Source organism: Equus caballus, chromosome 5 (assembly GCF_041296265.1).
Source record: "Equus caballus isolate H_3958 breed thoroughbred chromosome 5, TB-T2T, whole genome shotgun sequence".
In the NCBI taxonomy this organism is placed as follows: Eukaryota; Metazoa; Chordata; class Mammalia; order Perissodactyla; family Equidae; genus Equus; species Equus caballus.
Window position 1 is genome coordinate 10,468,788 of NC_091688.1, and position 25,788 is coordinate 10,494,575.

Sequence of the window (25,788 nt, forward strand, 5' to 3'; positions counted from 1 at the left end):
GTTGCAAGTGAGCACTTGATAAAAAGATCACAATATATGACAATGCCCCACAGGCTGGATGGACATCACACCCACCCGCCCCACTTGTTTTAAAGGATTTGGGAATTATGGAGACTGGTATCTCTCTTCTGACTGGGGTGTGACCTTCTTTCCTGCCAGCTGAAAGATTATGTTCCCATAAATCTTATGGGCTGTCAGAGGCAGGTAACAGCAAAGGAGGTAGGATTTCAGCGTTGTCACAAGAGGCCCCTGAGCCTTGGAAAGTGAAAACCTGGGAACCCCCAGCAGCCTGCATGTCAACTCTGCTGAATTGATGTGGGTTCGTTGCGACCCAGTAGGATCATCCCATTGCTCTCTCAAACAGTAAACACCATGGACAGTGTAGAACTTGGCTGGAAAACACGTATTGGGTAACCGATTCTTCCACCAAATTTTTAGAGGTTTTTAAAGAAACCCTGTAGCATTTATCTAAATGCTGCCCCCTGGTGGTAAAACTTATGTTGACTATCTGAAAAAAGCAATTGCTTTTTCTATAGAAACGACAGTAAACCAAATGGATTGGTATTTTTAAGAAGCAATGGTGGCACAGTCAACTCTTGGGACCAGTGTTACAGAAACCTGACATAATTCTATTTGAATATATTCAGGTTTAACACTAGTAAATATATGCATTCTAGGCACTTTAGCATATAATTTAACAAGTTGGACAAGTTATTTAACCTCTCTAAGCTTTATTTTATATTCTGTAAAATACAGATAACAGCACCTGCCTCATCAGGTCATTCTGAAGATTAAATAAGATAATGTATGTAAAGTGCTTAGCTTAATACTCGGCACACAATAAATATATATTTTTATAAATTATAATCTGAAAATCTGAGACATAAGAATTGAAAATGTGAACCTTGTTCTGACTTTTATTCCAAAAGTGTCTTTTTCTTCTTTTATGTTATAAAACATCAGTCTGAGGTTATTAGTGAGTATAGAGTTGGTGGTCTCCCTCCCCAAACCTGCTACAGTTTGGGTTCCTGTCTGCCCTTTCTGGTCTGCCTTTGCCTCCCTTCCTACTTAGCCTTCATCATTCTTTGTACATTCAAGGCACACTGACCAAAACTCAGCTGATGAAGTGTCTTGGCATAAAAGGGTTAACTGTCCTAAACTAAAATCTTTGTGGAAATATAAATGAAACAAGGATTTATATTCATCAGTCAATAAAAGTTTTATTGAGCATCTACTATGTACATAGCCATTAGACTTTTGTTTTTTATAGAAATTATACCTGACAAAGAGCCTAGAATTTTACTACAGGAATAAGTTACATACATACGCACATGAAACACTTAGGAAATAGTTCAAAAGCTTACGAGCAAGGGCTGAGTTGGATGACACTGACCATCAGAGTTGTGGAGAAAGCAAAATCATAAGAACTACAGACCAAAGATCAGTTTAGACCTGCGTTGGACTAAAGCAGGATGGATAGAATTCAGTTAGAACGATTTAAAAAGGACACTCTGGAAAAACAGTGTGAGTCAAGACTCAGAAATAAGAATGATCATTTCGGGATCTCCTTAAGGAGACTGGTGTGATTAGAGGTATTAAGAATAGAGGAAACTATTAGATATGTAGGAGTTACCTAACGAAAGGCCGTGATGTTCAGGAAGAGGAATTTGAACTTGTTTTTAGCCAGAATAAAGGACAACTAACACTTATTAAACACTTACTGTTTGTACTGTTCCAAGGCTTTACATGTATTATCCCATTAAGCCTCACAACTACCTGAGAAGGTAGGTACTATTATATCTTCTTGTTAATGATAATGATTACCAAAACAGGTAGTTCAATTCCTCAAGGTCAGAGAGCTGATAAGCAGTAGTGCTAGGATTTGAACCCAAGGAGTGAGACTCTACAGTCTGTATTAGCCAACACACTTACCATTATACTATACACTGTACTCCTCTTTCTGCAGTGCTGCGCCCTCTCCATCTCGCTTAGTATGATGCAATAGCTTCCAATAACAACCTTCCTCCATCACCACCCCCCTCTAGTTAATCCTCTGCACTATAATGAGAATGAGCATCCCCAAATATAAATTTGTCTATATCACTCTGTGTATCTGTTTAGAATTAGATTGGCCACATATAGGAATCCCAAAATGACATTGCCTTAAACACAAAAGATGTTGATTATCTCATATAAAAGAAGTTAGGACTAGAAAGATCTTTGGTTTCATCAGTGATCTCAGCTCATCAGTTATTAGTGACCCACATCCTCAGCAAGGGCTTCCATTCTCAAGGACATCTAAAAGTCAAACCTGTCAACTGGAGTTTCTGCCATCACGCCCACATTCCCTGGTAGAATTTTAGGGCAGACAGAGATGCAAGGATACAAGGGCCCACTTCCAACTGGGTGAGCTCTCTCTAGGTAGCCTTTTTAAGTTCCGTCCACATTTCTGCTTACATATCAGAATTTCATGACTACACCTAGCTTTAAGGGTGTCTGGGAAAGGGTGCCTTTTAATTGGGCATATTTCCAACCCAAACAAAATTAAGATTCTGTTACTTAGGAAGAAGGAAAGATGGATGTTGGGTGGGAATCTGCAGTCTCTGCCACACCTTAGTACTGCAGCCTGACTGCCAGACTGCAGCTTCACGAGGCTCATTGCTCTGTCTCCAACATGTAGCACCGGATTTGATGACGTGAATGAATGAACTTTCTATAGGATAAAATCAGCATTATACTTAAGGACCTTTACGACATGGCCATAGAGAAGTCTTCTTTGTACCTCTCACTTGCATCACTTTCTCTCTGCTTGAGCTATCTCAGACTCCCCGCAGTTCTCTGAAAGCGCAGTGACTTTGCACACGGTGTTCTCTCTGCTGAAAGGTCCTCCTTCCTCTTGTGAAATTAATCTATTCCTTCAACTGGTTCAGCCTAATAAAACTGCTTGCCCAGCTGAGGAAGATTGGCCCAGAGCTTACATCTGTGCCCATCTTCCTCTACTTTATATGTGGGATGCCCACCACAGCATGGCTCGATAAGTGGTGAGTAGGTCCGCACCCAGGATCCAGACCGGCGAACCTTGGGCCGCGGAAGTGGAGCGTGCAAACTTAACCGCTGCACCACCAGGCCGGCCCCTTGGTAAACTTTTAATCATTTAAGACGCAGATCACAAGCCACCACTTTAACATTTTATTTAGTCAACAATAAATATATAATGAATACTTGCTGTGTATCTGTTTTGTGCCAGTACTGGGCTAATTATTCTTATAAGTTCTTAAGAGAGTTATAAGATATCTCTTAAGTGTCTAATGAATTATATTCATGCAGGAATCTGAAGAGTGCATTATGAATGGGAAGAGAAAGAAATCAGTGGGGGCGAAGAAGGTGACTTTGAGGGATTCCGGCCTGGGACAGTGAGAGCTTGGACATGTAGAGGGAGAATTTAATGACCAGCTGAATGTGGAGCGAAGGAGAAGCTAATGAAAAGATGACACCACAGTCTTCAGGCCGAAAGGGTAGAGATATGCACAGTGACACAAAAGTGTGGGGAGAGTTGCTTTGTGTGTGTGTGAAGAGAGGCATAGAGTTATGGTTATGGACATGTTGAGCTTGTCATACAGTAGGACATCAGAACGGAAATATTCTGTAATATCTTTTCTCTCTAAAGTATTTTTGGAGATATTTTAAGAAAACAACGACACCGTTGTCTTGAAAATAGTTGCTGTTGTTCAGTGCCATGTGCTTGATTGGCAGTTGGGCATGTGGCAGAGTTACTTTTATTACTTTGAACAATAATGATCATCTTTGCTTAAAACTGAACAAAAGGATATATACTTCGTCACAAGAGTAGATTTAGGTTAGGCATAATGACCTTCCTCAGTCTACAGTAGGAAGTTACTTAACCTCTGAGTTTCTTCATTTACAAAATGGGGGTGATAAGAGTACCTAATCATGCAGGAGTTCTGGGATTCAGTGAGATCCTGCATGTAGAGCATATGGCACACGGCTTGGCATCTAATAAGAGTGATGGGAGCACGAATTTCTAGGACAGATTTCAGAGAGATGCTATAATACTTTCTATTCCCAGGGTCTCTAGAGATACTTCAAGACAAAGGAGCACCTGTCTTGATAGTTGGGTTTTGTGTTGGCTATACCCATTTTGGTTGCAGCACAAGAAAAATAATTACCTTCAGAAATGGGCCTGCGTTTGATGAACAAGCAGTGTCTAAAAAATGCTATCATATTCTTCAGGAAGTGGTTTATGCGATGAACTACAGTTTGATGTTGGTTATCCCTGTTGGATATTTCAGGGTAAAATGATGGCATGTAAGCACTGCAGTGACATTTTCAGCAAGGAGGGCACTTTGAAACCAGCGACCATAACCAGAGAGGCCCCAAGGGTTGAATCGGATGATGAGAAAGACTCACTGAAGAAGCAGCTGCGGGAGATGGAGCTGGAGCTGGCGCAGACCAAACTGCAGCTGGTGGAGGCCAAGTGCAAAATCCAGGTCGGTGATTGGACAGAAGAGCCACGGGAAAAAATAAACAGTTCGTGGTCTAGGATATTCTAGTACTTTAGAATATACCTATCTAGCTCAGAATCCTAAGATGTTACTATATATGAGGAATACACTTTCTGCCCACAAATGTGTCCTGCATAGTTGCATTTTCTGTCAGTATTTTTAAACACTGATATAAACAAATGCATAGTTTGAGATGAAATTTTGATAATTAAAATTATATCTTGTGAGAACTTAAGCGTATGCATTGTTAGTTTACCCTGAGATTTTTTTCGCCAAGGTCCTTTCTCGTTGAACTTTGTCACTGTGACAGCTGATCCTGAAAGTGGAAGGCCAACCCCCTCCCCCATTCTTCCCCTGACAGTTGAACACTGGCTGACACACATTCTTTCTTTTGGAGCTTCTTTTCATCTTTATCTGATTTTGCCAAATCCCTTTCCATATTGGAGGGTAACGTAATTAGGAAAACAGCCCTGGCTTCAGACGGACCGTCCCCATTTCCTTTCCACCAGTAATCCTCACCCAGTGCTGTCTCCTGCCACGGCGCCATCCTGCACTGCACCAGTGGTCCGTAACCGTTTCTGCTCTCGACACTGCAGGTTTGGAGCTAGACCTCACTCCTGCTTACACTGTCAGTAAAAACTCAACCCATCCACACACTTATTTTATTGTAGTTTTAAACATGTTATCTCAGATTGTAACCTAAACCTAATTTGGACCTAAACTGCCAGGGGGAAAAGAAAATAAAATGAGGTTTCATTTCACTGTTCAGAGAAAGCACAGGTTCTGTTTTTTAGTGGTAACTCTTTTAGCTCTAAACTTTTTCTTGCATTAAGAAGCCAATTAAATCTCTCCTGGGTTTTGTGGGAAGAAAACTATGGCTATCTAGGCCTGGGGATTCTGAAAAGCTGTACTCTGATTTTTTGGCAGAGAGAAAACATTTATATAACTTCAGTGATTTCTCTCTTTAGGAGCTTGAACATCAGAGAGGAGCCCTGATGAATGAAATCCAAGCTGCAAAAAACTCTTGGTTTAGCAAAACCCTGAACTCTATCAAAACGGCCACGGGCACCCAGCCACTGCAGCTGCCACAGCCCACCCAGCCACCCAAGGAGAGCACATAGTTCCAGCCTCACCCAAGCACAAGAGCACAAGGATCAACGCGCCAGAAACCCAGGAGGATTCCCCTGGCGGTCCCTTTGAAGGAAAGTAAAGGAGGCCAGAAAGCAAGCCAGAATCTTTCAGTAGCTCTCACTCTTTCTTCTATGACACTTTTCAAAGGGATGTTATTTAAACTGATCTGATTTGTGTTGAATACCTGTTTTCGAGCTTCTTTGTGGAAGGCCATGTTCAGATCCATCATAGTATTATACATTATTTTTTATGCCTGATGTTTAGTTGGAAATAAGTAATTCAGAACTAAATGCTTTTTATTTAGAACTAATTATTCATAATTATTTTTATCTTACATAAAAATGGAGATGTCTTTTATTCCAAGGTTTAAGTGATAGGAGGATATTTGTGACAGCAAAAAAAAAAAAAAAAAAAAAAAGGATTGACACCTAAACCTCTTAACTTTTCAGGATTTATTTAGATGAAGCACACTGTGGGGCTGGTCTCAACTGCTTCCAGGTTTCCTCCTGAATGTGATTCCCTGGATAGCGATAACCTGTCCAAAGGAAAGAACAGACCTGGGGTTGAACAGTCCCCAAGAGAGTTAGGTCATTTTCATTTTCTGTTGGGTACTTCTGGAAATGAAGTGCCAAGAACCATGGAATAAGATAGGCTATTGAGAATATACACTAGATAAAAGAAACTGAGATTCTGATAAACGCGGAATAAATCATTTTAGTCCTGGTTTTCTAACAGGTCCTTTTAAGAACTCCACACAGGAATGGCCAGTTCCTCAGTATGAACACAGTTGTGACTTCTGACAAACGTAATGTCAGAAGTGGATATTGTGAGTCGCAGCCTTAGGGAACCTTCACCAGAGAAGCCTAGAAGGGCCCAGGTTCAGCCATTGTGTTTAGAATGGAATCCAGAACCAGGGACAGCATATGTCATTTAATGTTGGCAGAAACTTGCTAAGGAAACACTAACACTGTAACTTTGTTAAAGTTAGGAAATGGGAAACTGACCTCAGCTTCACATCACACTTTAATGTTAGGCAACTTCTCCTGATTTCTGTAGCTCCCTGAAAACGCGCCCTTTGTACCCCTAGATGAAGAGATGCAAATGCATTTGTAACATTTTTGAGTGAATATAAAACCTTTATAGAAATACTTATCTCATGGAAAGGTAAAGCTATTGTTTAAAAGTTGATGGAAATATTTTTTTCAATTATATTTAACATATCTATATGAATAGTACTTGCAGGAAATTCTTTGGTAAGGGTAAGACTAATTTTCCCATTTTCTAAGCTATTTTGGAGGCCTTTGGTCCTTTTATGCCACCAAACTACTGTCAGCTATGTACAATAACATTCATTGATACTCATCCTTGGCTTCATTGTTGAACATATTCTTTGCAAAGGATCTTAAACTCTGTAGTGCCAGAGTGATCCTCGTCTGTGCCATATGTTGCAATTGAAAGTAACCACACTCTTGGAAGTAAAAATCAAGTAAGAGCCATCTCAGCTCTAGGAGCATGCACTACAAGTTGCTCATGGTGGGTCCTTTTCTCTAAAATGGTCATTAAACTCTAAAAAGAGAAGTTCCCTTCATCAGTGTTTATATCATCTACAACCCATGAAACTGATAGGGTTGTTTGTTATCCTTTGTTACATTCATTAAATAATACGTTTCTTACATTAATTCTTATTTTTCCTGACATCTTTCATCATAATACTCATTTCCTTTTACCAAAAAGGAAAATAACCCAGCATTCCAAGTGTCTGTGTTGACTTTAATGTTCTATACCTGATAGTTTAGAAAAACTCGTGGGTTTTTTTGTAAAATATAATGGCTAGAAAATTGCATCTTGGTACTTGTTTTGGTAAATCATTTAGTATAATTTGTTAGCTCTACTGGTACTTTTTGCTTTGATTCCAAGAAGCCTTGTACAAGTTGCCTTATCAAATGGCCAGCTAAGTTAAAGATATTCTTTTGTTTTTTGTGAATCTCATAGTTCGACTGTACAGAGCTCTTAACTTCCAAACATCAGTACATTCCACAGAATGCCTAAGTTGCATAATTTTCCTTGAATGGTAGTTGAGGGAGAAATAGAATGGCTCCCAGTCCAGTTCTTACCAGTAGACCTGGCTCAATTTCATAGCTTCTTACGTTTTTTCTTAAACAAAGTCACCAGGTACATACATTCCAAACATTTAATAAATCTGTCTCTTGTGTTTTCTTTTAACTCTCAAAAGATTATAGTGGCAATTTATGGATTTTCTTTTCTTCTCCAATTCCGTATCATTGCTGGGTATGTGTATTGGTACCGTAAGTCTAAACTGTCCCTCACTGCAATGCCTTTGGGTCAGTAGCAATAGTAAAGATAGAAAGGAAATTCAAAATTTGGTATACGATATGATTACTTATACAATATGTTATAATAGCTGTATCTCAAACCACATGTCCTTCACTGTGTATTGTTTGAAAACTCATGCATCCCAGCATTAACTGCTAATTGCAATTTCACTTATTTTGAAATATATTTAAGAACTACTACTTTTCTCTTGATTTCTTTTAGAAAGAGATCAACAAGCCCAAGTATCCAGGAAATTTTCACATATTCTACAGTGTTTTTCATCTTTTCCTAGGATTCTTTTTCTGAAACATTCCTCCAAAAATCCAACATTTGCAACATCTGAAAAGTGATGATTTCTCTTTTGATCAAATTCTGTGAATAAATTACAGGAATGAAATTCAACTTGATCATTCAGTTCATTAGCTTTTGTATCTTGAGAGTCTTGTTTAACACGTTCTTTACAGCTGAAAGAAACCAAGCTGAATTTTGCAGTGCATATGTTTGCTAGCTTCCCACATCCTGAGCCATGGCACAATTTGGTTATATTTAGTTACATATCATTTAATGCAAAGAAATGCTCAGTTACCTAATGTTCTGTGTATGAGTGCCTATCAGAAACACTGAAAGGAATGTCATATAGGCCTATGGCCTATCTTTCCGTATAACCAATATCTCTCTTCTCCTAGCTATTAAGTTAGTAATTTCTTCTTCATTGGCTTTCTTAAATTTCCATAGTAAAGTAGAAAAGCAATCTTTGTACTGATGTTGGGATATTTAATAATATTTACCTTATTTGATTTTTTCAAATTTTTCATTCTTTTATACTATGTATTAATATTTTTCTGAAACCCCTACTCCATTTTCCTAAAATATTCTCCAGTTAGTAACTAGTGGCTTCGTTTCCTAGCAAAAGTGAGAAAAACAAGAGAGTACACAGTTTAAGGCACAAGACATGAGTTAGATTCTTAAAGCAGTTGATTAGTTAGGATGAGAATCACGTATGTAACTAATGTAAGGGATTGAGTTTTCTTCAGCTGAAATCAGTCTACTATTCTGCTAAGTTGGTTGTCTGATTTCAGGACCCCTTTAAGGGGAAAAGGAGCTTTTAAAAAATTAAATACCTTGTTTGCTTTCTCTCTCTGGAAAAGAACACATTTAATTACTTAGCAAGGTGAGTCTATTGTGTAACTTACTCTTTAAAAAAACACTCTAAAATAGCCCTGATTCTCTTGCTTCAATTTCGAGTAAGAGAGAGAATGGACAAACTCTGTCGTCTGATTTGAACACTGCTAGGTGTGTGTGTGCCTGTGATTGGTAGACTTGTCCAGAGGGTGCTTGCCTCTCTTGTAGACCCAGGTACCAAAGAGCTGAATACACACCTGGAGATCAGATACAGAAGGCCAGACAACAGCGTGGTAGCCTGTATGTTTCCAACCACCAGATATGAAAAACTCTTCCCTCTAGTTGCCATGCTGATGGTCACATGGAAGTAGAACTGCTCCAAAACATCCTTCCTCTCTCACAGTGGCTTCCGTACAATAGAGGCAAAGCCCGTGACCTTGGGAATTTCCTTATCTTTCAAAAACTACCAAAATGAATATTTTAAGTCTGGGCTGCACCTCAATAGATGTTGATCTTGAGTTGTAATGAAAAAGGTGGATGTTTATGAGTAGCTCAGTGACTGCAGTCAGCTGTCAGGCGGTCCCTTCTCAGCTTCCATGTAAAAGTCTACATGTCAAGGTTATCTCCAAATGAATTTGCTACCTGCTATAAAAACATCTTCACCAACATGTCCCATTCTTCCCACCTCCATCCCTGGTTCATCATTAGTGGTATTTTGAAAACTTTAAGAAAAAAGAATCATTGAGTAGAAAATGGACATTTTAGGTTACTTTCCTTTTTCACTGGCAATAAGTTAACATGTAAAATCTTTTCCATTAAAGTGTAACTTTTAATAACTATGTTATATATAGAATAAACTATAGGGAACTGAATTACAAGGATATAAATGCTTCAAGACTCTGGTGTCATGAAAGCACAAGAATAAAGCTGGAGATGGTCCCAGAATCCAAGATGTCCCAATAGCCTTTTGCATCAGTTTCTCTGTTTTTGGTATTTTGCATAATGTATGGATCCTTAGTTCAAATGAGGGAAAGTTTCTCAGTCAGCTCCACATCCTCTCTTTCAACTCCTACCTTTCCCTTGCTGAGGAGGTAGCAGAAATTCTGTACCACCTATTTTTATGGATTCTCTGATTTTGCCCACAGCTACTCTAATAAAAACAGGTTCTAGAATAAAGGAGTTGATTAGCCCAAACAGTGCTAATTGACTAAAAAGGAAACTGTAGTGAGCAGCCTCTCTCCTCTATAAACATTGACCAATTAGATGTTTTCATAATTCCATGTATTATGTATAGTACATTCTGTAAATGTAAATGTAATGCTTGTTAAGAAAAGTGCAATTTATTGTACATTGTCCCAACAAATGTTTACTTTTATAATTGTTATGAACTTGAATTGGATTAGTATCTTGTTTTCATGTGTGAATGAAGCCTTGTAAAATAAACAAATGCAACCAAGAAGGTAACAAGGTGACTGTTATTGTGAGCCAGTGATGTTTTCAATGCTTTGTGTTGCCCTTTTGGCCCCATTAAGCAGTAATAAACATTTGTTCTGAAGTCCATGTATGTTTCTCTGATTTTTTCCTAGTTGATTTTATTCTGAATCATCTGAGCCCAGTGTTTATGTAACACGTCACAGTTGACAGTAGACTCCAGTCAACCTGCAAAGAAAAAAATAGACAGGCTTTTGCTGTGGGCTCCTCCCTGCGAAGTGATACCCTGTACAGCAGCACTGCGGTGCCCTGGCTTCCTCTCTAGAGAGGGTCCTCGGTTGCAAGGAACAGAAACTGTCTCAAGCTAGCTTCATAATAATAAGGCAATTAATTAAAAGGAAATAGGGATATTTCTCTCATAGATACCAAAGACCAAACAGTTGTTCCTGAAGAAACACGACAGGAGACTGGAATGCTGCCATCAGGAGCCCAAGCAACTCTTCTCATAATCGCTCTTCTGCTTGTCTTGCCACCTGCTGCTTTGCTGCTGCTCTCTCTGAAAACAAGTTTTCCCTGCTTCTGAGTGCACAACTTGCAAGTTTACTATCCTCTCTAAAAGTGATCAGCAGAGATGGCTAGCATCTCAGTGTCCCAATTCCAAAATCTTGCAAAAATCTGATTGGCTAATCCTGGATTAGGTGGCTGCTTCTAGTCTTTCAAGGTACAGCACAGTGATAGCATATAATTCAAAGAGAACTCCAGAGGCTTTATGGAAGTGGAGGCAGGGGGCAGAGAATATCGATCTGCATTTTGTTCTGAGAGTGAATGAAACCTTAGTGAAAGCCAAGAGACGAGTCAGCAACTCTGAGAATTCAGCATATATTTAAAAACTATTAATGAGAGATTGTAAAATTACAGTTGATGCCCCAAACCCTGACCACAGACATCTTTTTTTGGCCCATGTGGTATTCTAAAGGAGAAATTTTACATAAAAAGTAAAGGAGTCAAAGTATTCAGAAAAGATCTACTGAATTTGGCAGTTGGGAGGTCATGAGTGGTCTTGACACAAACAGTAAGCGGAACCCACTGTTCACTGTTGATTAAAGGTCCTATACTTGGTGAAGTTACATGTTAACCTCCAGACGTTTGTCCAGTAGGGATGCAAATCTCTCCTTCTTTCCAGTGGAACGGATAACCCTAGAGGTCACATATAGTTTACCACCCTGTAGGACATTAACCAGCTTGTATCTTAACTTTGCAACCTCACACTAACATTCTATTGTGAAATTGCCTGTAAGCACCCGGCTATACAAATACACTGATACAGTTTTAACATCTTTTTGGTTCCCTCATTAACTAATGAGACAAATACAAAGTTTGGCTTGGTCTTAGGTGCTAGTACTGGAGGTTGTGAGAAGTGATTTGATTCCCCACGTATTTTGAAGGTAAAGCCGGCAAGACTTGCTACAAGATGGGATGTAGGACCTGAGATTGACACTCAAGTATGACTCCTTGGCCTGAGCATTCAAGGTAATGAGCCAACCAGTCACAGAGCTGGAGAATCATTGGAGGAACTGATTTGGGGTGAGGGTGAGATATTGGGTGGAGGGGGTGTTTTTGTTTTTGTTTTCAACAAGCTGCATTTGGTGTGCTTATTAGACATTCAAGCAGAGCCAAAGTCCAAAGTCTGGCCCAGTGGAGCTGAAGATAGAGATTGGGGAGTCACTGGATAATAAATGGTATTTCAAATCTTGTGACTTTAAGGATATGTGCGAAAAGGAGTTGCCCCAGGTGCATAATCAAGCAAATTTGGAAATCACGGCATTAGGTCAAGCCTTCACGCAGTGCAATGGGATATTTGTTCCTATTAAGTACCTAACTAATTCCAGGCTTTCGGATGGACATTTTTTTTTAAAACTGAGGTATAATTAACATACAATAAAATGCACAGATCTTAGGATTTCATTCTATGAATTCTGACAATTCTATGTATCAGTGTAACATTTCTATCATCTCGGGAAAATTCCCTCCTGAGCCTACGTAAATATAACTTTTAGTTAAGTATAACACAAACAGGAAATTACACGAACGTAAGTTTACAGCTCAGTGAAATTTCTACTAAGTGAACACACCTACAACCAGCAACCAAATCAAGAAACAAAACATAACCTGAACCTTGAAAGCCCCGTCGTGGCTCCTTTCTGTCATTGTCCTCCTCACCTAAGGAAAGACTATCCTGATTTTTAACAAGATAGGCTAGTTTTATTATCTTTAGACTTCATTTAAATGGAACCAAATGATATGCACTCTTCTGTGTCTGGCTTCTATCCTTGAACGTCATGTTTGTGAGATTCGTGCACGTAGGGTGTAGCTGCACTTTGTCGGGGTTTGCACTGTATTTCCGATTCTTTACTACGACAAGGGTCAGCCTGCATCTTTCTAGTAGCTTTTTTCCTTCTCTGACTTGCTGATTCTAATCGCTACCTCGGGCGATATATAAACTGAGCGCGGGCTAGCTGACTTCTCAGGGATTACTGTCTACGTTCTCAACCGTGCTGCAGACGTTATGAGGCCGCCAATGGCTAAAATAATCTGAAAACTCGGTTTCTTAGGGGCCTTACTGAGCCGGGCTGCTGGAGCCAGGGGAGAAGCGGAACGCAATCCCAGGAAAACTCAACACCATTATCTCTGAGGGTAATAGGCTCACTTAAATCGAATTCAAACCCGGGTGAGAACTAGAGACTCGCAGAATAGTCGACGGAGGGGAAGAAGGCACCAAGGAAGTGCTTCGACAGCGCACGAGGGAAAGGCGGGACGGTAATTACAGCCGGAGGACGAGGCGCCACTGGGGCCGGTCACGAGGCCAAGACAGCTTCACCTCCCATCGGGGTCCTCGATGACGCCACCACATCGTAATTGTTAAATCGTGGTGACGTCTCCAGAGCGCCAGAACCCACTGAAAAAACAAACTTCCCATCAGAATGCTCCACACTTAACGTCCTCGTTCGTCCCCGTTTTAAAAGAAATAGGTGGCCCACTCTCCCCATTTTTTTGTCCTTTTCTCGCAGACTCACAGACTAACCTTGGACAACATGGCTGCCTAGTTGGCCCGGTGTCCTAGAGGGGACGGAAGCAACTGCCTCTCTAGGCAACTTCCGACTTGGACCCCGACGATCAGTACGTTATTTCCGGGGTTGGGTTAAGGTACGGAGGGCGGCGGTTCCAAGCTGCGACTGCGCAGCCGGCGCAAACGGGGTCAAAGTTCAAAACATGGAGTTGCCGGGGCGGGGAGGAAGAGGCGTTACTCTTCGCGAACTGCCGCTTTGCTCGCGAGAGTTGAGCGTTGCTTCGCGGCGCGGCGGGCGGAGCGGGACCAGGCGCAGCGGGGCGGGGCTGAGCGCGGCGGACGGCGCTCGGGGGGCGGGGCCGTGGCGGCGACGGGCTCGCGAAGGTTCCAGAGGCGCCGCGTGCGGGAGGCGGGCCGCGGTCTGGCGCAGGGTCGAGTGTGCGCGCCGGCTGCGAGCCCTGCGTCTCGTGCCAGCGGTCTGCGCTCGGGGGAGCGCGCTCGCGGCGGCGTTTCGTGTTGTGCCGGGCGCGGCTGCAGCCCGGGCCCCGCCTGCTCAGGCCGACCATGGCCGCAGCTTTGGAGGAGGTAAGGGGCGGCCTCGCCGTCCGCCCGCGCCCCCCTCAGCCCCGTCGCGGTCCCCGGCCTGCCTCCCGTGCGGAGCTGCCCCGGGTCGCCCGTCGGCCCCTCCCTGGGCCTTGGTGGCCCCGCGCACCTGCAGCGGCCCCGTCCCCGGTCCCCGCGGGCCCCGCTGCCCCGGGCAGCTGCGGTCAGCGGCCCCTCCCGCGGTGGGGACGGGGGGCTGCAGGCGGTGCCCTGGTGCCGGGCGCGCTCGTCCCCCTCACGCTCTCTTCGGGCCCGAGGACGCGAGGCTCGTTACGCTAAAGCCGACTGCAGCGTCGGAGGGGCGTCCCTGGGGGAGCCCGTGGGAGGCGAGGAGCCGTCGGTCCCGGCGCTTGACTTCTCTGAGTCCTGGTTGCTCTGCGCCTTCGGGTGGCTGTGTTACTTGGGGCAAGTTCTCTGCTGCTCTGTGCCGCAGTCGGATCCGTTTCAGAGGGTTGGAAAGACCAAGTAATCGTTGTAAATGTTGAAAGCAGTGCTTGGCACCCAGCAGGTCGCTCTATACGTTTTAAAAAACAAATTGGAAAGTTGTAAGTGGTGGTGGGAAATAGCCTTTGTCTGTTTTCGGCTCTGTAAACCGGACGGGGCAGCTAAGCTCGTTGGAGGCACAGTTTGCGCGGTGACAAAATGGGAGTGCTCCTGCTGGCGGCGCTCTGCTCCTGGCCTGAAAGGATGTCACTACATAAAACCGTTAGTCACAGACAAGTGTTGGTGTATATGAGCTGGATTTGTTTTCTAGAAACCTTTTCCTCAATATGGACAAGACTGGGAATCTTAAATAAGTCTAAGAATCTGCCTAAAATGAAGAAAAAGTGTGTTTAGTGTTGGTCTGGATGACTTCCCCGAGTTTGTGTAAACGGCAGGCCGTGGGGCGCCATGTGCCCCGAGGAGAGTCTCTGAAGGGACTTCACAGTCATACCTCTGGGGAGCTCAGTATTAATCCAAGTTAGGGCCCTTCTCAATTCAGGTGCTTAAAAACACGTATTTAGGTACACTCTTGGGGGAGGTGTTTTGGTTTTAGATAAAATTCACTGTTTTTAACCATTTTAAAGTGTGCAGTTTAGTGTTTTTAGTATCTTCACAGTGTTGCACAACCATCGCTAACTACAGAGCGTTCCCATCACCCCCAACAGAAACCTGTGAACAGTCCTGAGCGGTCAGTCCCCATCCCCCCGCCCCATCAAGCTCGCGTCTGCTTTCTCTCTGGGTTTGCCTGTTCTGGGCACTTCGTATAAATGGAACCTCACATTATGTGGCCTTTCCTTTTTGCCTTTCACTCAGCATAATGTTTTCAGGTTCATCCATGGGGTGGCATGTGTTCCTTTTTATGGCTGAATCATATTCTGTTGTATGGTAACACATTTTGTCTGTCCATTCATCAGTTGATGGACATTTGGATTCTTTCCGCCTTTTGGTTGTTAGGAACAGTGCTGCTCTGAATACTTGTGTACCACTTTTTATGTGGACGTAGTGTTTTCAGTTCTCTGAGGTCTGTCCCTAGGCGTGGACTGCAGGGTCTTATGGTGACTCTGAGAAACTGCTAAACTCCTTCCAGAGTGGCTGCACCATTTTACATTCCCACAAGCAGTGTATGAAGGTTCTGCTTTCTGCACATAGTCGTCGACACTTAATATTTCCTGGGGTTTTGTGTTTTTTTGTTGTTGATGCTAGCCATCCTAGTGGGTTGAAGTGGTAGCTCACTGTGGTTTTGATGTGCGTTGCCTTAATGAGTAATAATGTTAAGCATCTTTTCATGTGCTTGGTGGCCATTGCCTGTATCTTTGGAGAAATGTCTAAGTCCTTTGCCCGTTTCGAGGCACTTTAGTTTTAATGTCTCCTAGTGAAGAATTTGGAAGTAGATTAGAAGATAAAGCTTGAATGTTGGTGGGTGGGCAGGGATGAAAGGGAAATGCAGTTTTGCATAAGAAAAACAAATGAATGCCAAGGTCAATTAGATGAGAAGCTGCTGTAGCCAAGACATCTTCAAGTGTGTGTGCAGGAAAAGCACCAAAGGGATCGATCTTACCGGTTTCAGGTCTGCAAATAGAACTGAGGAGTTGCCTGCAACAGGCCTGCTGTAAGGTGCCCAGACCTGGAGTGTCTGCCTTTCTTGTGTGCTTTGTCAGGGCCTACACTGGCCGGAAAGAGGGTCTGGGAATCTCTTGCTTAATTCTCAGAGTTCTTTTCCAAGTCTCCTAGAGAAAAGATTCCTGTTCTAGTCAAGAAGTAAAATATCTTGTTTCGACTTGATACATTTTCTCTTTTAAAACGCCTTACTCTGGGAACAGGTATACTCGTTTTACGTTTCAGTATTTTTATCATATTGGTATTAGAATCAGTGTGTATTTTTTTAAACCATTATAATGAAAAAGATTGTTTTGAACTAAAGCATGTTGGTTCTATGCTCAGAAGATGAGTTGCAATTATTTTCATCTTAATATGATTTTAGGAGAGGGAGTAGAGTATGGACCAAGAGACTGGGCCCAGTTGGACTCTATCCTGTGTTATCAGTTACTGACAGGTGAAACGGGGCCTCTGAGTTAAATGAGAAAGTAAAAGGCTTGGTAAAAGAAAAGCATTCGTTTTTCTGTTACTGAATTTCATGTGACTATTAAGAAACAAAGACTTTCAAACTCTGTATTTCGGATATTATATACTGAGTTATCAAGCATTTAAAGATTTTTATATTGAGCCTTTATATGATCTCAGGCTGTGATATAAGTCTTGTCAAATTGCTAGTATCAAGCCAGAATGTAAAGTTATTTTAAGAAAAAATAAATCCCTTGTTTGTAAAGATCTTACACATTTGCAATATGTGAGAGGATAACTGGGAAAACTTTTTTTTGCTGAGGAAGATTAGCCCTGAGCTAACCTGTGCCAATCTTCCTCTATTTTGTATGTGAGATGCCGCCACAGCACGGCTGATGAGTGGTGTAGGTCCACACAAGGGATACAAACCCAGGCTGCCAAAGCAGAGTATGCCACACTTAACCACTGTGTCATGGGGCTGGCCCCTGGGAAAACATTTTTAAGACCAATTAATTTTCTAACTGTGTCTCTAACTCTTGAACTTGATAAAATGTTGGCGCTCTCTCTTGAAAATAGAAACAGAAATAGACATTGGGAGGCAATGTATTGGTATAAGAAGAAAAAAGCAGGTGGCATTTTCATTGATCCCAGAGGGTGGGACATATTGGAGTGTTATGTTAGCCCAGGTTTTTTCCCTCTACTGTGTAGCCAAATCCCAGACTTTTGTCTGGAAGATTAACCTGGAGCTTCAGAACAAGACTTTTTTTTTTTTTTTTTTAACTGAGATTCATAATAGTTTACATTGTTGTGAAATTTCAGTTGTACGTATGTACATATCTCGCCTGTCACCACACAAATGCTCCCCTTCACCCCCTGTGCCCACCCCCCAGCCCCTTCCCCCTGGTAACCACTGAACTGTTTCTTTGTCCATGTGTTTGTTTATATTCCACATATGAGCGAAATCATCTGGTGTTTGTTTTCTCCATCTGGCTTATTTCGCTTAGCATGATTCCCTCCAGGTCCATCCATGTAGTTGCAAATGAGGTGATTTTGTCTTTTTTTATGGCTGAGTAGTATCCCGTTGTGTATGTATATATACCACATCTTCTTTATCCATTCATCAGTCGATGGGCACTTGGATTGTTTCCATGTCTTGGCTATTCTAATAGTGCTGCAGTGAGCATATGTTACTTTGGATTGTTGATTAGAACAAGTCTTCTTAAAAGCAAAAATGTCTTTTTTTATCTTGTCTTAAAAATTCAAACTTTGTGTGTGTAATATCTGGGGTGGGAGATCAGTGAGGACCAATCACTGACAGGAAGTAGAGGATTACCTAGGAGAGTTGCTGTAGCATTTCACCACGCTCATCATGTATTCACTCATCTGTTTTATTTTAATATTTTAAAAATGCCTAATATCTGATGACTAGGACTGGATGTCATAAAGAAATCCATGAACTCGGTTTTTTTTTTAAGATTTCTTTATTCCAGTTTATAAATCACAAAAGTATTTTGTAAATAAAATGTTCCAAAACAGAGGCAGATAACAAGTCTACCAAACTGGAAAATTTAGGCTTGATTACCTACTGTTAACTTGAAGATTGTTAAGTTTTCCTTTTAAAAAAAAAAAGGCAGTTTGAGTTAGTTACAATTCCGTAGGCTGGAGGAAAGAATCCAAGTTGTAACCCAACCCTAGAAAATTTAAATGACCCACTTAATTCTTAGCTCTTATCTCAGTAAATTGAAATAACCAATAAGCACAATATCAAGCTACTATCTTATTTATTATAGCTAACTTATCTTTTATTTTAACACAGCTACAGAAAGATCTAGAAGAGGTGAAGGTGCTACTGGAAAAAGCCACTAGAAAAAGAGTACGTGATGCCCTTACAGCTGAAAAATCCAAGATTGAGACAGAAATCAAAAACAAGATGCAGCAGAAATCACAGAAGAAAGCAGAACTTCTTGACAATGAAAAGCCAGCGGCTGTGGTTGCTCCCATTACAACGGGCTATACCGTGAAAATCAGTAATTACGGTATGACTTGCTCCCCTGCATCCAGCTCTTCCTGCCTGCAGGCAGCCTCTTCTTCACTAGTGACCCACTGACAAATGTAGTTTTTAAAATAGTTTTGAGTGTTTTGGTGGTTTGAAAGAGAGCACCCATCAATTCTTATTTAATAAGATACTTTTTAAGAGATGAAAAAGGAAAGGATGCATTCTAGAAGCTACTAACAAAAGAGTAAGATGATTTAGTACAATGAGTAGTAGCAGCAAGAAGGAACCTATTCTCAAATACAGTCAGTAGATGTGAAACACAGCTTTTTGATTTGTTTTCACCATTTTTGCATTTCGCTTTGCCAAACAACCGCCAGTATTAACTGAGGAAAGGAATCCAGTTAAATTCAAAAAACATTTTTGAGCATCTAATATGTGCCCCTGTTGTGCTTGGACTTCTGGATACACAACAGTGACCAAGACCCAGTCCCGGCTCGTGGTGTGGTTGGGATACAAACACAGCTGATACCATAACAATGTAAATAACACCATTTCCCTCAGTAGATCATAAACACTCTTGTTTTGGAAGCAGTGCGACTTACATCTGAGTGATGAGCTCTCACAAGGGCGGGGGCAGTCTTATTTTTTGTGCTCACAATATCTAGCACGTAGTTAGTACTTAGAAATATTTGTTTAGCTGAACTGAATGGAGATTTATAAAGTATTATGGGAATACAGGTGATAAAACAATTCTGCTGGAGGTTAGGAACAGTCTGAATTAGAAAAGATGTTTGAGTTTGAAGGGTGAGTTCAGCAAGTGTGGGAAAGGAGAGGGAGTTGCATGAGCAAAGGACACAGATCCCTGAAAGGCATCATGTATTTTGAGTATTGTCATAGTGAAGAGCAGTGTGTGTGTCGTGCTGAATAGAGGCACTGTAGGAGATAGGCTGTGTCCTTAGTTGACTGTAGGAAACTGGTCTGAAGGTGGTAGGGTTTTGGTATGTTGGTCACATTAGCAGATTTGGATGAAGTGGACTTCCTAAATTTATATTCTCCCTTGTCAGGGAATGGAGTTGAGAAAGCTAGGATTGTGTTGTTGAATTGTTTAGAGAAGTAGAAATGATTATGGAACTAGACAATAGTGATGGTTAGCCATCCCGCTTAGTGGAGAATTACCAATATTTAGGTATTGCACAAAACTATTTCCATAAAAGGGGAAGTGAACTACTCTTAACATATTTAATGATCATATTCCTTATTCTAAGGACTAAAAAGAACATGGGCATTGTGTTCAGTAAACCTGGATTTGGAGGCAAGTTCTAGCACTAGTTAGATGCCTAACTTTGGGGAGATTATTTCACTGCTTTGAAGCTCAATTTCTCCATCTAGAAAGTTTTTTTTTTTTCATGTTTCTATTACTGGATTTTCATTTTACTGAGTTTTATGATGAGCCATATGCATATGCTGTTCTAGAGATAATAGCAGATTTTACTCCTGTCCCATTTTGTTGTTGTTACTAGGATGGGATCAGTCAGATAAGTTTGTGAAAATCTACATTACCTTACCTGGAGTTCATCAAGTCCCCACTGAGAATGTGCAGGTGCATTTCACAGAGAGGTGAGTTCTCATAATGAGAAAGACAGTGATCATTAAATCAGAGACTGCCTTATTACAGCTCATTTCTTTGCACTTTTGAAAGTTCTGCTTAATTTAGAATTAATTATCCATTACACCTGCTTTGAAGGGGTGAGTCGTATCATCTGGCATGGCCAGATGCACATGCAAAAATAAAACTGGTGACTTTTCCCACAAGGATTATAGAATACCTTTCATAGAACGAGAAAGATAATGTATTTACTATTATGTTGTAGGTCATTTGATCTTCTGGTAAAGAATCTAAATGGGAAGAGTTACTCCATGATTGTGAACAATCTTTTGAAACCCATCTCTGTGGAAGGCAGTTCAAAAAAAGTAAGTTTGCTTTTTTATCATAATTTTCTTAAACCTTAAATTGAACGTGGCCTATTTAAAACTGAGATGAACTAGAATTAATTTAACCTCTATTATAGGGATCAGCAAACTACCACCTGTCGCCTGTTTTGTAAATAAAGTTGTATTTGAACATACCCACACACATTTGTTGATGTGTTGTCTGTGGCTGCTTTCGTGCTACAGTGGCACAGTTAAGCAGCCGCAACAGAGCATATCGCCCACGAAGCCTAAGATATTAACTGTCTGGCCCTTTACAGAAAGTGTTTGCCAACCCGGCTCTAGAAGAATAGATTATTATAAGAATATTGCATTAAAATCAGGAGGGGAATAAACTTTAAAATGGTTAAGAGTGAGATTTGTGTTTTAATGCCAGTTTTGCCGTTTGCTAGTGACCTTAGCTCATTTAATCACTCTGTGCCTCAGTTTCCTTATTTGTACAATGGGAATAATAATTTATTTCAAATAGTTGAAATGATATGCTGAAATGAACGATATATAAAGTACTTAAATTGATGGTAGCTATTATCAGAAGCACTCTGTAAGTTTGATACATAAAGGGACTTAAGCACTTAGCCTGGTTGGAGTTAGTAGACGCTATAAAAATACTCTTTTAAAAAACTATTACTCATACTTTTCACTAATTCAGATAATCCCTCTTTTACCTAATTTAAGTAAATGAGCTTTAATGATTGTGGTATATGGAAGTGCCATTCTGCCATCTCTGTTTACATAGAGTTGTGTAGCAGCATAGAGGTAATACTAGAAGATAATTTATTGATTAGCTTGTGTTTCACTGCTCCCTTCATCTGCCAATCCCATAGTTGAAGGAACACTCAAACTCCAGGAGCACTACAACTCCTAGGAGCTACATGGATCACTGTTGAAAGAGTTGTGTACTTTTACTCTTTCTGCTTTCTCACCTTCCAAACTCTTTACCCATACTGCCTTATGATTTGATTTTCTCCCTCTCTCTGACCCCCTTACTATGTTACTCTCCTTCAGTCACCAAAATCCTGCCACTCCTCCTTCCTTTTTTTTCCAAACACACCAAAATCATCTCATTTTGGAGCCTCTCTCTTTGCTGTGCCAACTGCCTCTATAGAAGGCCCTTTCTCCTAGATCTTGGGCCACAGCTCAGATTTCACCTCAGAGGCCTTCCTAAGGAAGCTTGTCCCCTAAATCCCAGTGACACCTTTGTTTGAGAACACTTTGTACTTAAAGGTATTCCAGTTTCACTTGTTTATGGTTTTCTCCTCCAGGAGTATTTGGACTCTGACCTATTCCTAAAAGTATTACTAACACCTAAAACAGGTCCCACACATCATAGTAACTCGATTAATTCAGTAAATAATTGTTTTCTAAATATTCATGCTTATCTCCACGTGTTCTAAGTTATACCTCTTTTCCTGCTTTTCTTCCAGGTCAAGACAGACACAGTTCTTATCTTATGTAGAAAGAAAGCAGAAAACACACGGTGGGACTACCTGACACAGGTTGAAAAAGAATGCAAAGAGAAAGAGTGAGTCTACTTTCACTTCTTTAAGAATTTTAATGTATTCTTTGCTGGGATTGTAGATTTTTAATAGTTTGTCTTTATGGATAATAGAGTTGTCTAGTTTCTGATTTGACCATCTGCCTCCTAATGTCTACTGACTAACCGATTATCTTCTATTTGCTTTCAACTGTCAGAACCTGCCTGAAGAGGGCACGTGTCCAGCAAGGTGCTTTTTAAGGAGGGCTTTGTGGTTTTGGTTGGCTCTCTGTACTGTTTCTCAACCCTGGGCCACTGGTGCTTCTATGTAGATTCTGTGCCCATTCCCCAAGATTCTATAGCAGTAGTCGAGAGAGGCCCAGATATCCTTCTCTGGGTTTTGAACTTCACTCAGATTTCTGATATGTAGTTAGTTTCACTATCACTGTGTAGAGTGTAGAGTGACAAGATAGAATACTTTTATCCTACTTAGTAGTGGCTATTCTAAAAACATGTTCAAAGATACTTCCATTCTAGGTCAGATGTTTCTCTGCTGTCCATCTCCTGCAGGGGCTGTGCACTACAGTGAGTCAGTGAGCCATCCCCATTTCTCTTACTCCTCCCCTCTGATTGCCGGCGTACATTTGGTGTGTGGTTGGCTAGAGTTAGGCACTATCTGTTGGGTTGGTTTTAAATCTAGAATGAATTACCTGAGTGCAGGACCTTGTCTTACTGTACTGGATCCCCACTGCCCAGTACAGAATCAATAAATGAGGTGAATGAAGAGTTAAATATAAATTAATTGGCCCAGTTTAGACATTGAACCAGAAGTATTGGCTACATGAAGGACCATGCTTTTACCCCCAGGCCCAGACCCGTGTAAGGGGAGGGCTTTTCTAATTAAAAAATGTGTGAGTTTCAATATGTGTCCATGTGAAAGGGATGTTTGTGTTTTTCCCTCAATGAAAGTATTTTTTTCAAATTATACGTGGAAACATGCTTTTAAAAAATTAAAACAGTTCAGAAAAGTAAATGCTTATTTTTCCTGCTAAAAATCACCTAAAATCCCAGTCCGAAGATAACCCCCACCGTTTTGAAGACCACTCTTTCATGCACTGTGTGGGTGTATGTTGTTTTCGTTAAGATGAATTTGTGCATGCTGTGAATTGTGAATATCTTTGGATACTCTGCCTTCCCCTTATTTCCACCCCTCCACTTCCTACCACTGTTAACAACCTGATTTGTATCTTTCCATACTTGGTAATCATACATATAAAATTTGTCAGTAAATGGGATAATTTTTATACATATATATATATATATTTCTCTATTTATATCTATCTCCATTTTTATTGTGTTTTTTTTAACAGAAAGCCCTCCTACGACACTGAAACAGATCCTAGTGAGGGATTGATGAATGTTCTAAAGAAAATTTATGAAGATGGAGATGATGACATGAAGCGAACCATTAATAAAGCCTGGGTGGAATCAAGAGAGAAGCAAGCAAAAGGAGAGACAGAATTTTGAGACTTGAAAGTCCTTTTGGGAACTGACGTGGAAATATTGATGTTTCCAACAAGGAAATGTTGGTGAGCTGCACAGATAAATTTGACAGATAACTATTTACACAGCCTTCTAAGTAAAGGCAGTGAATTCTCCATTTCCTACTGGAGGATTTATTTAAATAAAATATGCTTATTAAACATTTCCTCCAAAGATGGTTTCCTGAGTAACCTGGTCATTTTGTTCAAGAAAGGGTAATGTTGCATTCTCTTGTGAAATGTAAAAAAAGCAAGTCTTGCCTAATGAAAACGCTACATTGTGTGTATTTTTGTTCAGCTAAGAGGTGGAAAACAAGTTATTGCTTGCCATTAAGTTGTTGATATCAGCTCCCACCAATGTAAGAATAAGTAAAAATAAAACCTGAAGTTTTGCATAAAATGCAGATTTGTACCTGTGCTTTTGAGGTTGCTGTAGAGGTTGGTCTCTTTTCTGTTAGCAGCTGAAGTAATGCATGTGCTGTGAGTTACCGTGCTCTGATGCTCTGATGATCTCGGCATAAGTGGTTTTCTCTAGATTGCAGTACATTTATGAATAAATTGAAACTAAATCCAAACTTGACAAGCATAGACAGACATTTTTGTATAGTATTAGTAAGTTTTGCTATGGATCAGATACCTTACAAAAGCAACAACCATAAAGAAAAAATAAATGGGAAAATCCTTCTATTCCTGTGTTCAATAAAGTTAGGTTTTTATTCAGTGGAATAACTTTACTATCTGTCCAGGAGTGTGTCAGAAAAGTCAGGCTTTTAGAGGGAGTTTATTTTAGAGAGAATTAAGTCCCTCTAAAATCAGGAGCAAGAGCAAGATGGCTTTATTCTCCATTACTACGTTGCATTGGAGGTATTTGCCAATGTAGTTAGATAAGAGAAAGCAATTAAATGCATGGAGGAAAAACCAAGAGGATTAACCAAAACGACTACAGTTAATAAGAGAATTCGGTGGGGTTTTAAATTAACATTAAAGAAACAGCCTGTGAATAGGATAGCTGTTGCTAAATGTTGAGCCCATTATAAAACCTCTATCATTTAAAGCCATGATGTTGGCACGTGAATAAACAGACCAATGGAACAGACTAGAAAAAGACCCAAAGCAATTGCAGGTTTCAGAATATAAAGCAGCATTTCAAAACTGGGGAAGAGATGGGCTTTTATTGAGATAGTGAGATAACTAAAAATAACTACAGGATTTATTCCAAACAGATCAAAGGTCTAGATGCACAACTGAAGCCATGAGTTCTGGATTGAACTCCATTATAACCTAAGCGTGAGGGAAAACTATACTATGTGACTTAAAATCTAGAAGTAATAAAGCTAAATGTTGATAATTTCAACTACATAATAAATGTTTACGTAGCCAAAAAACCCACACTAACCAAAAACATGACACATTAAGAGGATTCCAAAGTTATGAACTGTCATAGAAAAAGAAATCTAAATGACCTTTAACATCAAAAAATGCTCATCTTGTTCAGAAGAGAGAGAGTAATAAAAAATTCTGCTTGCTACCTTTTATTGGAAAAATGCCAAACGTTTAACACTGTTGAGGGTATGGGGAAATACGTAGAGTGCAATGAAAAGGTTGAGAAGCTTAAAACTCGTACAGAGGGGTAGTTGATAATATCTGCCAGAATTATATATGCATTTATTCTCTGACTCAAAATTCTTCTAGGCTCTTTCCCAAAGATAACACTGGCAAAAATTTGGAATGATACATGCGAAAGATTGGAAACACTCAAATGTCAGTTAATAGGGGACTTGCTGAAAAAACTGGAACATCCACACACTGAGTACTTACAGTCACAAAAAGAAATGAAGAGTATCTCTCTGTACTGATAGAGAATGATCACAGGACCTAGTAAGTGGAAAAGCGAATGCAGAGCACTGGTCCACCTGACCAGCTTAGTGTTAGAAAGGGTGAGGTGAATCCACAGACACGTGTATTTGCTTATATTCAAACTGGAAGAGTAAATCCAAAACTAAGGGTTACCAGTAGAAGGAAAGAGGTGGGAC

General features: G+C 40.6%; 3 protein-coding genes across 13 annotated transcripts in view; 2 read left to right on the forward strand and 1 right to left on the reverse strand.

Annotated features, from left to right (window-relative positions):
- The window catches only part of RABGAP1L (RAB GTPase activating protein 1 like), a 674,786-nt gene extending 664,116 nt beyond the window's left edge, over positions 1–10,670 (forward strand). For all 10 annotated transcript variants that reach the window (XM_070266397.1, XM_005609684.4, XM_005609683.4 and 7 more), the window contains 2 exons: positions 4,311–4,508; positions 5,492–10,670. In XM_070266397.1, the coding sequence (XP_070122498.1) occupies positions 4,311–4,508; positions 5,492–5,644 (351 nt within the window). In that variant the 3' untranslated portion in view covers positions 5,645–10,670. The remainder of the gene's footprint in view (positions 1–4,310; positions 4,509–5,491) is intronic.
- Positions 6,057–14,262, reverse strand: LOC138924223 (protein translocase subunit SecD-like). Of its 2 annotated transcripts, XR_011439020.1 has the most exons (3): positions 13,624–13,761; positions 6,659–6,737; positions 6,057–6,189 (listed from the first exon to the last, which is right to left on the reverse strand). XR_011439020.1 is itself a non-coding variant. In XM_070267729.1 (2 exons), exon 1 carries the CDS (start codon positions 14,172–14,174, stop codon positions 13,716–13,718), a length of 459 nt encoding a protein of 152 aa, XP_070123830.1. In that variant the 5' UTR covers positions 14,175–14,262; the 3' UTR covers positions 10,631–10,769; positions 13,624–13,715. The 2 variants fall into 2 exon arrangements, 1 of the variants encoding a protein (XP_070123830.1); XM_070267729.1 differs by lacking the exons at positions 6,057–6,189; positions 6,659–6,737 and adding an exon at positions 10,631–10,769 and having other exon boundaries at positions 13,624–14,262.
- On the forward strand, positions 13,916–24,155 carry CACYBP (calcyclin binding protein). The gene is made up of 6 exons (XM_023640582.2): positions 13,916–14,193; positions 18,572–18,791; positions 20,272–20,368; positions 20,623–20,722; positions 22,165–22,262; positions 23,585–24,155. Exons 1-6 carry the CDS (start codon positions 14,173–14,175, stop codon positions 23,739–23,741), a joined length of 693 nt encoding a protein of 230 aa, XP_023496350.1. The 5' UTR covers positions 13,916–14,172; the 3' UTR covers positions 23,742–24,155.
- Positions 24,156–25,788: the final 1,633 nt, after the last annotated feature.

Coding starts and splice junctions, on each gene's coding strand:
- CACYBP (XM_023640582.2), top strand. CDS start 14,173: ATGGCCGCAGCTTTGGAGGAG. Junction 18,792..20,271: donor CGTGAAAATCAGTAATTACG/GTATGACTTGCT, acceptor TGTTGTTACTAG/GATGGGATCAGTCAGATAAG. Junction 20,369..20,622: donor CAGGTGCATTTCACAGAGAG/GTGAGTTCTCAT, acceptor ATTATGTTGTAG/GTCATTTGATCTTCTGGTAA.
- LOC138924223 (XM_070267729.1), bottom strand. CDS start 14,174: ATGGTCGGCCTGAGCAGGCGGGGCCCGGGCTGCAGCCGCGCCCGGCAC.